Source organism: Terrapene carolina, unplaced genomic scaffold (assembly GCF_002925995.2).
Source record: "Terrapene carolina triunguis isolate 2854851 unplaced genomic scaffold, T_m_triunguis-2.0 Scaffold84, whole genome shotgun sequence".
NCBI lineage: Eukaryota > Metazoa > Chordata > Testudines > Emydidae > Terrapene > Terrapene triunguis.
The window spans coordinates 43,662,098-43,674,084 of NW_020664435.1; the positions used below are offsets into that span (position 1 = coordinate 43,662,098).

Sequence of the window (11,987 nt, forward strand, 5' to 3'; positions counted from 1 at the left end):
TAATGTTCCATGAACGGCCCTCGCTCAGGCGATGGAGAGTGGGAAGAGTAAGAGCCTGACTCAGATGCCAAGGAGTCCCAGCCTTTGGCGGATTGTGGTGGGGCCAGCCCTAAGGGTGCGAGTAGCCATTCTGACGTTTCCGTAGCCCAGAACAAAGAGGGGGCTGTTGCTGATGGTGGAAACAGTAATGCTGGCACTGAGTATGCCTTCGTTGTTTCCAGTGCTGGGAGCGATGTTGACCGAACTTGGGTACCGAAGTCAGCATCGGTACCCAAGTAACTGATGGTGCCAAAGTGGAGGGTGGTGACTGCTGCCACAGCAACATTGGCAGTGCCAGCCATGGGGGTACTGAAGAAGTACCTTGGTGCTGAGGAGGTCCCTTGTGCCAGCTCCGGTACTGGCCCCATTTCCATTGAGTGTGTTAGGGAAACATCGGGGTTCATCGCCAACAGACCCATAGGTTCAGCAGCCTGTCCTGCCAACAGGGCTATAAAGGACACAGCCCTGAAAAAGTTCTGGACCAAGAGAGAAGTTGGGACAGAAAGGCAGAGAACACCCACTTCTGCCTGATACGCCACCACCGGGGAAGCAGCTGGTGCTGGCATCACCCTCGTCAGTACTGGGGCCAGAACTGGAATCGAGGTACAGGATCTCTGACCTCCCTGCATGGTGCTGGGGAGTGGTTGATGCTCCATCCCATGCATCACCATTCAACTGTGCTGATCCATGCTCCTTCTGGAAGAGGGAGACTAGTCCCTATGGGACCTGGAGTGGACTCAGATGGTCTTATGCGACTTTGGCAAACTCGATGGGGAATGACTCCTCTGTCTCTTCAGAGAGGCGCCAGCTCTAGGACGCAGAGTGGCAGCATTCTCCGAACCAGAGGGCAACCTGTGATCTGACGAGGGGCTCAGTGCCAAAGCAGACTTCATGGCCTGTTCGAGCAGGTGCTGCTTCAGATGAAGATTCCTCGCCACTTCAGTCTGCTTCGTGAACAATCTGCAAATTGAACACCACCTCTTGATGTGGGTTTCACCTAGACACAGCAAGCACCGCTTGCTCATTATTGGGGATTGCCCCCACACATGTGACGGACCATGTTTAAACCCTGGTGAGGGTATCATGAGGGAACACTGGAACTACAAGTAACACTAAGTCTAACTAATCCTATACTAGGATTACTAATGAACTATATACTACTAGGAAAAGAAGTCACTGAATAGAGTATGGTGAGGTTGCAAACCTCAGAGCCTTGACTCCAGCCACGGACAATAAGAAAGAACTGAGGGGGGGTCAGGGCAGAGCATGGTTGGGACACTCATCTAGTCAGGGGAGGGGCTATGGCCACGAGAAGCTAGCACCACCCCTCTATGGGTATTGCTGTGTAAAATTCTCCAGCCCCAATGTGCACAACCTAAGTGGAATACACAGCTGCATCTACTCAAAGAAGCAGCATCCAGTTATTGAACTTATTTTTTTCTCTTCAATAAAAGTAGTTTTATAACCTGTAACTATGTAACTCTTATTCTTAATCTTTACTCTATGGTGCAAGATTACCACATTCAAAATGGTGTCAAGTGTAGCTCACTTGAATATTGAGTCATTTCCTTATTCTTTGTCAGAATTGGCCTTATTGTATTTATTGTTTGGGCGTGTATCGATTATGTATAGGTGCAAATGAAGACAGTGTTGAAGAGGTCTCAGGAATTCAGCACTTGACAAGTGATTCAGACAGTGAAGTTTTTTGTGATTCTATGGAACAATTTGGACAAGAAGAGGTAAAAAAAACCCCTGAAGTTTCATACTAATGGGTAAATTTTTAAAGTGGAATGTAATGAGTTTCACAACTCCTGTTTATATAAACAGGAACAACAGAAGATGTGCATGGATGAATGGCACCCTGAGTTCAGTTCTGAACCAGTTTTTAAAAAAATTCCAGCCAATTTTTTGGGGTAATATCACACTGCATTGGCCTTTTTGTTTGGCTCATGTGCTTCTGTAGGTCAAAGGGCTCAACTACAGATCAGTAAAACATTCCCCTCAAACTGGACAGGATACGTTACATGTCTAAAGAGGAATCTGTACAAACTGCCATATGAACTTGGGAATGAGTTTGTATCTGCTATCCATTTCTCTGGCCTTTATCATCATGGCTTGCCTTTCAGCAGGTGTACATGTGTATAGTCTAAATCCTATAGTATTGCAAATTTAGAGAGGATAGTTGATTAAAGGATATTAGCAACGATTGTTTTGTGAAAAGTGTAAGCTGATGGCCAAATACTCCTAAACAGAATGACAGTGCATGTCCTGATATACCTGCAATTTAATTGCTGCCTATTCAAGCTGGCTCATGTGATTTGCATTCTGATTTGCATGGCCAGCCAACTGAAGTCAGGGCACTTTTTCATATCAGAATTCCCTAGTCTTAGAAGGAGAAATTTAATAGTGTCCAGTTTGTTTTTTGAAGTTTAGTTTTTAAGTAATTACAAAGATATAATATTTAATAATGTAATATCTAAAAATAACCTCCCTTTCAATTTACAGCTTGAACAATGTTTTGAAGATAAAAATTGATGAATATTGTAACAGTTAATAACTAAGCCTAACTAAAAGAAGGCACATACATTTTGTTTTATTTCCAAATGGAATGTTTTGGAATTTAAATAATTCTTATAATTTAATTAGAATGCTTTAAGTATTTAAAGCTTTTTACAAATTACAAACACTGAACCTCAGTACCTCTTAGATGGTAGATAAACAAGTTATCCCCATTTTACAGACAGGTATATTAAGGTAAATCTCCTCTTACCTCTAAAGTAGTCTTTCTAACCTGAAAAGGACATCTAGAAAATACTAAAAACATCCTGTAGGGTGATCATTGCTTCGATTGAAAGCAAAACCTTAACAATGGGGAAGCTTTTTTTTTTTTTTTTTTTAAGTGGATAGAGGACACTTCATCTTTTATTTGATAACTGTCAGATTTTACAGAACACATACTTTAAGATTAACTAGATGCTGCTGTTAATTTGTAGCCCTTGGAAATGATTACATCAGCCAAAGGACCTTTACAGCATTCATCCCATTTCTTGGAAGTAGATCACAGTCATCTATTGGAAAATGCTGGTTTTCCTGAGCATGCTCACCTGCCCTCTGAGAATTTTAGAGTTGAGGATATAACAGAGGCAGCAGTTGAAGGAAAAGGTGAAGTCAAGTGTGGGGGAGAAGATGGCAAAGGCAGCGATGGAGGCCCTCACAAAGAGAAGAAAGGCGGAGAAAAGGTGGATTTCCATGGAGTCAGAAGAGGGAGAGGTACTGTGTGTGCATCATTTGTATTTTTCTCACTATACTTCCGCATATAGATCAGCTGAGTCATTTGTCAAGATTGGTCCTGCTTTGAGCAGGGAGTTGGACTAGATGGCCTCCTGAAGTCCCTTCCCACCCTGATATTCTATGATTCTATGATTGAACATTAGGGCAGCAATGCTGTATAACGTTTTCATCCCACTTCTTCCATAACTGGATAAATAAATATTGCACCCCTAAATTCTAGTGGTAACAATTAACCTTTGCATTAAGAGTACTTTTTATTTTATTTTATTCATAATAAGAGTCAGAAAAGAGTGTTCTTGTACTGGAGAGTGCTTCAGTCAGCCTCATGAGCTTAATAGTGGACTATTCCGGTTTGGCTTATCTTGAATTCCAAGTATCACTCAGAGCACCCTTCTGTTTTACTAGTGTAATCTTTCACTTCATCTTCAAACCAGATTTATAAATGTAGAGAAAGGAGAGTTTCTCTGCAAGTTACAAGGTACATTTTAAGCATCAAAGTATTTTTACTTTTACTGTATCAGAATGGAGCATTTCATTAAAATATTCATTTTTGGTATTGTATCTAATTTGGTCAGTCTTTGGCCATAGCTGTTTGCTTTATACTAATATAATGCCTAAATAACTAAGAGATGAGGCAGTTATTTAGTAGCCAAAATCTTCAATATATGAGGGACGCCCCCCCACCTCTTACTACCTGTGTTGATTTTTAACAATACTGAGAACTGATATGGAAGCAGCACTCTTTTTTCTTCTTTAAAAACTTGCATTTCTACTCAAATATCTGCCATTGGTTTAAATGTGGCCAATGTTAATGCCAGTTTGTTCATCGGAAATGTCTATGAATGATAATTACAGGTTTTTAGAAAACACTGTGAAATGAACAAATGATGCAATATGTGAAAATTCCTTCCTGAGGTTTGCTGCTAGTATAATAGTCATGTGGTTTTGTTTTTTTTAAAAAAAATAAAGCACAACAGCTGGCTCTCTCCTTTTTTCCAACTGGCACTACAGACTATCATTAGCAGAGATTTTTAAAAAGAATCCTAACACTATCTCTAGATTGAAAAACTAGAATGGACATGGTATGTGATTATTTATCCTACCCCCTTTCTTGATTGCTGCTTCCTAACAGAACCTCAATAGACTAAGCACAAAAAATTTAAAGAGAAAATTAAGTTTGATGCAAATGTCTCTTTTTCATCCCCTTTCTGCCTTCCTCACTGTCCCGAAGTGTCCTCTACATTCCATTTGGATATGTGAAAGACTTCCCTAGTTTTTCCTCACCTACCTTTGATAACAGGACGGGCCTCACTGTCTCTGTTAAACTGGGCAGAAGGATCACTGCTTAGCTTAGGGATCTTTGCTGAAATCTGTATGCAGTTTTCATACCCAGCATTGTACTATATGGTTTCTTTATAACTAGCCTGCAAATCATGTAAGCATGAATATCAAGTCATCAGGATGAGTGTAAATGTGTATCTGTGTCTCACTCCATCCCCAGATTTGTTAAACTTAGTATTGGAAGCAGTAAAGGCTGTAGCACTGAGCGATTAAACTAGAGGAGTCATGTTATGTGGGAGGACAGTGAATAACCCTAGATTTGCAGATGATATTGACCAAGGAGAATTCTTCAAGAATAACTGACAAGGTAAACAGGGAAAGCAGAAAATTCAAATTGAAGATAAGCATGGAGAAGACAAAAACTATGGCAATTGGAAGATAAGAAGAGGTAAAGATAAAAATCAGAAACAAAGAACTAGAACAAGTGGAAACATTTGTGTATCTTGGAGGACTAATATCAGAGAATGGAAATCACAAAGATGCCATGAAAAGAAGAATGAGACTAGCCACTACTGCATTTAGAAAATTCTGCAAGATCTGGAAGGCAAAAGACGTTTAGATAAAAATATGACCGTATATATGAGGCAGCTGTCATGCTGATACTACTGTATTGGTCAGAATGTTGGAGTATGAGGAAAGCCGACAAACATAATGAGAGGAATACTGTGTGTGTCAAGACTGCAGAAAAAGAAAAATGAAGTGATAAGAAAACGGCTCGGGCCAGAAATGACTCTGTTATGGAAGATTCAAGAAAGATCACTGTGGTCTTAGATGTGTCAAGAATGGACCTGGAAAGGATACCAGATGTGGCGATACATACCTGAACGCAAGAAATTCGAAATAGAAGAAGACTAAGGAGGCATTGGATAGACAAAGTGAAGAGTGACATAGATTGAAAAGGTTTAAATATAAACAAAGTCATGAAGCTGGTAAAAGACAGAAAGTGGTTGAAAGATTTCATCTGGCCTCCTCATCACTGTTGAGCTGACTGATGGGAATCAAAGAAGATGATCCTGCAAATGACGTTTATAGTTACAGACCCTTTACTATAGCATCACATGCTGTAATAACATCTTGGTTCTTTTGTACGAGAATTTAGAGTTAGAGGATACAAGTGTTACCCTTGGTTGGGGAAGTGGGAAATGATAAAGCAGTATAACCAACCATTTTCAGTAGAGGCAATAGCTTCTCTCTGTTTTGTTTTTTCCCCTCAAAAACTTAGGGCATAGGATGCAGCCTCTGGGTGATGGTGCTCAAGGTGGACAGATGGGCAGTGGAGGGGATGGAGAACGCTGGGGGTCAGACAGAGCACCAAGAGGCAGCCTTAATGAACAAATTGCAGTAGTGCTCATGAGGTTACAAGAAGACATGCAGAACGTCCTTCAGAGACTGCATACACTGGAGGCACTGACAGCCTCCCAGGTAAAAATTTGTCCAGATTATCTATTTTTTCCTGGAAAGTTATATTTAAAGAAAAATCAACCCATGTTGCTTAACTAGCTATGCCTTGAAAAGCTCTCTCAAGGGTATATTTTTGGATAGTTTCTATGCTTTTTAAGATAAAGTAAAAATTAGGTCTATAATCTAAGTTATTAAAGAAATTTTCAAATCTTTTATTTTGAACTGTGAAGCGTAGTTGTATCTAGTCTCCACCATAATGGAGTTTGTATCACTTCTACACATTAAGTCAACTATATTAGTTGGTCCTTCCGTTGCAAGTCAATGCATTCCTATAGAAATTGATGTTAATTTCCATCTGAGGTCAGAGTGTACCATTTTGATACTTACTAGCCTTGGTTTATATTTAAAGGCAAGATCTGTGACGCTACAGTCAAATTTACAACCTGCCTCATCTGCTAAGGTAAGATTTTTTTTTTTCCATATTTGTAAAAGGCAGTGTTTGGAACAATATAAAATGGCTTTAGATTTCTTACATGCTTTAAATTTTGCCTTCCCCTTGAACTAGAAGGAGTAAAATAGAGCTCTTATGATCTAGTCTCTGAAGAAATGATTCAATAAATCAGTTTTAAAATGAAGTGTAAACTATTTCCTTCTGCTATGCAAGTTTCTAGTTTTTTGCACTTTGACCCAGAAGTATTTAAAGTGTGTATATGTACTATCATGTAATGTACTGATACAAATTGGTGACCGCAATTTGTATTTTGTTTTGCTTAGAGACCGTCATGGTGGCCCTTTGATATTTCTCCTGGCACTTTAGCCTTTGCTGTTGTATGGCCCTTCGTTGCCCAGTGGTTGGTGCATGTATACTTTCAAAGAAGGCGAAGGTGAAGATTTATTTGTATACTTTTACTCAAAAGAGCATGTGCTTGTATATTTAAGTTTTCATTTGTTAGACAGTACACTACTCTACTCATAGGGATGAGAAGATTTTGCATTCATAAACAACGATGAACATATTCTTACATTGCACGAGGCTTGTATAACATGAATAGAGGACATGGGCAGTGTCAAAACATTAAGTAGATTTATAGCTAGTGCCCCTAAAGAATCCTACATTTCCTTGAGCTTTCACTATCCAGGATGTAACCTGCTGAAAGTTCCACTCTAAGTACCAGTGAAACTCCCAGTGCTAAGGATGAGGTACTCAACCTAACCGTGTACCAGAGCCTTTGGAAGAGACTGGAATAGGAAGATATGTGATTTTGCTCCCAAAGAGGAACAGAATGGATGTTCAGCAAGAAATTCAAAATTAGCTACCATAAGCCTTGTGCAAAATGAAACAACATACCACCTCCAGTGAGTATCCTTATATGTCTGAGGCTGGCTGGCTCCCATCTGCTTGACATCCTTAGGTTCTGTGGCCCACTGATATCCTCCTGAACCACCTCCATTGTTATGCAGGAGTCTCTGGTATCCTCTTGTTGTTCTGCTCTTGCCTAGCAAACAGATTTCTCCCTGTAAATGGAGATGGTTCCTTTACAGAATTCCAGTGCGTTCAATGTTCAGTTTCCTATTCTAGCTACTTTCTCTCACTCTCATCTCATCTGCACCTGGATTACTACTTTTATACTGATAACCAGTACATATTTTTCAATGTTTTGAATACCTTCCTGTCTGTTCTGTTTTGATCAAGTGATCTTGGGCTTCTTTTCTGCTTCCTTTAGCTAAATGACAGTAGTGCTGCTTTAATTAAGAGGAGCACCCTTCAAACCCTACTTAATCTCCTCTATTTCCCTTCTCTGTCTAAGCATGGAAAGCTCAAGTTAGTGTTTTCTAAACACTAGATCCAGACTCAGACCTCACTGCTGACTCCATTGTCTTAGGATGGTGTTATCCTTTATCCTCTTTTTATTCCACATCTTTCTGCAGATCTCTCTCACTAGATTTGTGTTAAATTATTCTTTGATCAGACTACATCTGTACTTTGAAAAATGGCCATTGCTCATACATTTTAGCACAAACTTGAAATGGATACTGCCAGTTAAGGGTTTTCTGATCCTATTTCCTCAAATATAAGTATACTACACTGGCATTACACTCCCCTAACATCATTGACCACAGGCTTTGTTCTATTATCTTTATACTAATTTAAAAAACAAAACCAAACAAATGAAGTAAAGTGGCCAGCCTATCTGTTTAGTATAAGAGCAGTGCACTGCCATGTAGAAGATCTGTGCTGAGGATCTTAGCCACAGTGTGGTGAGGGGATGGACATGCTGCATAATGGTAGCATTTTTATACTCAAAGGATTTGGAATTCAGAAGTTACCTGAATCTCTTGATCTTCCAGGTATGCTGCAAAGCCGATCTGTTTTGGGAGCACAGAGGTGGCTGGGATTTTGGAAGGGATTTTTTTTACTTTTGGTTGGTGGAAATGTGAGGGGTGTGTGTGTGTGTGTGTGTGTGTGTGTGTGTGTGTGTGTGTGTGTGCGCGCACGCACACGCTTACTGTTGAGTTATGTGGTAATGGAGGAGAAAATGTACTGCTATTGTGCCTCATATTATTTTTGTATTTTGTTTTAATTTAATGGAGAGATCTCCTACAGTGTCAGATTCTTTTAAGGTATAGTTACAGCCAAATATAATAAATGTATGGATTATGATTAAAAACAAAAACAACCTGCTTAGTGTTTTTTTTTTTTTTTTTTTTTTTTTTTTTGGTTAAAGCACCCAGACTGATCACCAGTAAACTAAGATAAACTTTTGACCTAATCACTTTGAAAAACAATTGACCATTAGCACCCGTGCACCATTCTTAAACCTGATCATCTTTTTCTGTTTAATATACACATGTATACCGTGAAGAAATATATGGTGTATGCAAAAAGAATAAAGGGAGAACATTATACCTAACTTCAAGTAACTGTGGGGTTTAATGTGTAGTTTCATAATGTTAATTGCTTATATTCACAACATGTCTGTTTTAAGTGAAAAGTCCTTACATAAGTAAGTTTTATGTGGCTCTACCACTAAATTTTTTTTCAAAAGCTAAGGAAGTGGGGTTAAACTAATTATATGTTTGGTTCCTTTTAGAAAACTGAACTGAGAACTTAATTTTTGATTTCGCTTAAAGACTACTAGGACTGGGACAGCCTGGAGAGAGAAGGAATTCAGAATTCACATGAGAACCTCAGGATCTGTGATGGCTAAATCTTCCTTCGGTTGTAGTAATTTTTTGCACTACAGGGGAGCTAACTACTTAAGGACTAACATTACTGATACTTGAATGATCCACTGCTCCTAGATTACAAGTAAAATAAATAATTATCCCACCCTTAAACCATATGAACATTAAATTATTAATCTTTTGAAATGGATTTCTGGCTGGGCATTCTGTAGAGATGACTGATTTTTTTTTTATGGCAATTAATAATGAGGGGGATGTTAGCTTTGTAAAAAGAAAAAACCCCTGTATATATGGAATAGAAAATTGTAAAACTGTCACTTTAACATTAGGATGATTTTGCAATTGCAGTAACTCAGATTTCTTTCACGTTACATACTGTGCGATAGAAGCAGTGACTGGGAAGACAGTACAAGTCCTGTGCGTACATTATAAGGCGGCTAAAAGGCTGCATGTAATGTTGTAGCTCTGAAGGGTTCAACTGGTCTGTTTTGCTGCTAGACAGATGTGGGGTACATTTCTTTGTACATCAGCCATAGGTGGAATCAAATATTTGAATAATCCTGCCATTCATTGCACTATATGTACCCACTCCCAAAACCACTGTAGCATCTTGCATGTTAGAGACATGGTAGTAACATGGGGATTATTGATTATAACGTTGAGAGCAGTGTATGGTGTAAAGGAACCATAGAGAAGCTGCGCTGAATAATACTTTTCATTCATATATCTTTCTTTACTGCTAACCGGTTTCATTTTAACCGAGATATGAAGTTTATGCACATAGTGCTTTAAAATACAAGATGAAAACTAGCTACACCCAATATTTGTAAGATTTTACAAAGTTTAGTCCCATGTAAGCTATTATTTTATGTAGTAGTTAATTTAAAGGATAGATGAATTAATCTAGCCCCAACATCTTTGTGGCCTTTTCCCACCCCAAAACCTACTGGTGAGAAAACATGTTTCCATATTTTCCTTGTATCCTTCCACTGCATTCAAATATTTTCCAAAATGTATATGCTAATTTTGGTGATGATTATTCTTTCCAGTGGTAATTATTCATACATAGAAATTTTATTGATCAGTATAAACATGAATATTAGTCTTGTGAAGTTTGCTTGGTCAAAGTATACTTTGCAGTTTGATTTTTTTTTTTTTAAATGTATCTAAGTTACATAGCCTAGATCTATGAGAAGGTGAGCAGTATATTAAGATATTTTCTGCACAAAGTAAGAAACCGGACTCAGATGGTAAAATGGTTGCTTTGCATCTGCAATGAAGAGAAGAAAAATTCCGTTATGCCATAACCTACATTTAAGATACGAATCTTAAAAACTACACTGTTTATGCTGTCTCATTCTTTAGTCAGTGATACAGTACCAATAATTCATGGGAAATGTCTTTTGGAATAAGACATGCTTTCTGCCCTGTAAAGTCTCTTATTTTATAGTTTTGAAAAGCACTTTTCATGCAAGTTATACTGTATAAAATAGATGTAATTATAGGATTTAATGTTTCTGCCTTGTTTAACAGAACATGATTTTAATCTTGTCTTTAAATACTTAAAAAAAATTTTTTTTTCTCCCTCTTCTGATCTTGATCTTTGATGTAAAACTGAGTTACTAAATAAAGTGACACAAGAGAACATCTCTGATAGCTGCTTGTGAAGACATGCTGTTTTGGTGTAACGTATAAACAAACCTAGCATGACTGGACATGCTGAAAACTTAAATCTGAATTAAACCAATCCTACAATGGAAATTTTGCTATGGTTGAGATTCTAGGCCTCTATGAAGCTATTCTGCCTGTATTTTAAATAGTTGATTGTCATTATAGACAGTGAAAGAATTAAGATTGATTACTGAGCAAGGAGAGTCTGCATTAAAGGCTAATTACTCTATCATGTTTTTTCAAAAATGTGACTGCAATCTGTTACAGCCAATAGTGGTGCAGACGACCACCCTCATTGTACCCTGCTTGTGTCTCTCTGGCTATTAGTGCATGCACAAAGTAACTCAGTTCATCTTTTTTTAAAAAAGGCCTTTAACAACTGTAGAAACATTTCTCTCACAGAATATCCGCTTTACTACTGCATCATTTTGTATTCAGTACATAAGTGTCTACCAAGCCTCCCACCATACCATTTCATGGAAAGAAATAAGTTCCTGTAAGTTTTAATACAAAGTGAAACCATTATTCCACTGATGCTGCTTCCCTGTGCTCTTGCAGGACTAGCAGCCTAGGTAGATATCCCACACTCAACATGGCTGTAGACCTCATTGAGGGTCTAACTGACTGGATTAAAGTGGGAGTCTGAGACTGGATGTCCCCAACCAGCAAGCAGCTATAACGAGGAACGACAAGGCACATCATAGATCATTTTCTTGCCTCTTTCCAACTCATCTACAGTGTTTTCTTTTCCATAAAAGCCTGTAACAGACACCTTTCTGCCACTCCACAGGGCCAGAGATATTGGTTTATGAGACAAATGACAGAAGGGCATCATAGCCTTAACTCTTGAAAGCCTCTCTAAATGAATCAGAGTGGCTGGAGGCATTGAGTATGCTACTCCAACTGGTGCTGTCCAAATCTTAGCTGCTGGCACCCACAATTGGGTTTGGGGATAGTGAAGGTTGTTTTCCATTTATTTACTTAGATATCATCACACTAACTACACTGTCATGTAGAGGTATGGGACTTCCAGCACAGATTGCCTAGTAGGAGCCAAA

The 11,987-nt window shown here is 38.6% G+C and overlaps 1 protein-coding gene across 2 annotated transcripts in view; it reads left to right on the forward strand.

Moving 5' to 3' along the window:
• Positions 1-10,265, forward strand: part of ACBD5 (acyl-CoA binding domain containing 5) — a 43,283-nt gene extending 33,018 nt beyond the window's left edge. For both annotated transcript variants that reach the window (XM_024208773.2, XM_024208782.3), the window contains 6 exons: positions 1,672-1,778; positions 3,033-3,309; positions 5,894-6,093; positions 6,482-6,532; positions 6,847-6,956; positions 9,165-10,265. In XM_024208773.2, coding sequence (XP_024064541.1) covers positions 1,672-1,778; positions 3,033-3,309; positions 5,894-6,093; positions 6,482-6,532; positions 6,847-6,956; positions 9,165-9,177 — 758 coding nt within the window. In that variant the 3' untranslated portion in view covers positions 9,178-10,265. The remainder of the gene's footprint in view (positions 1-1,671; positions 1,779-3,032; positions 3,310-5,893; positions 6,094-6,481; positions 6,533-6,846; positions 6,957-9,164) is intronic.
• Positions 10,266-11,987: the final 1,722 nt, after the last annotated feature.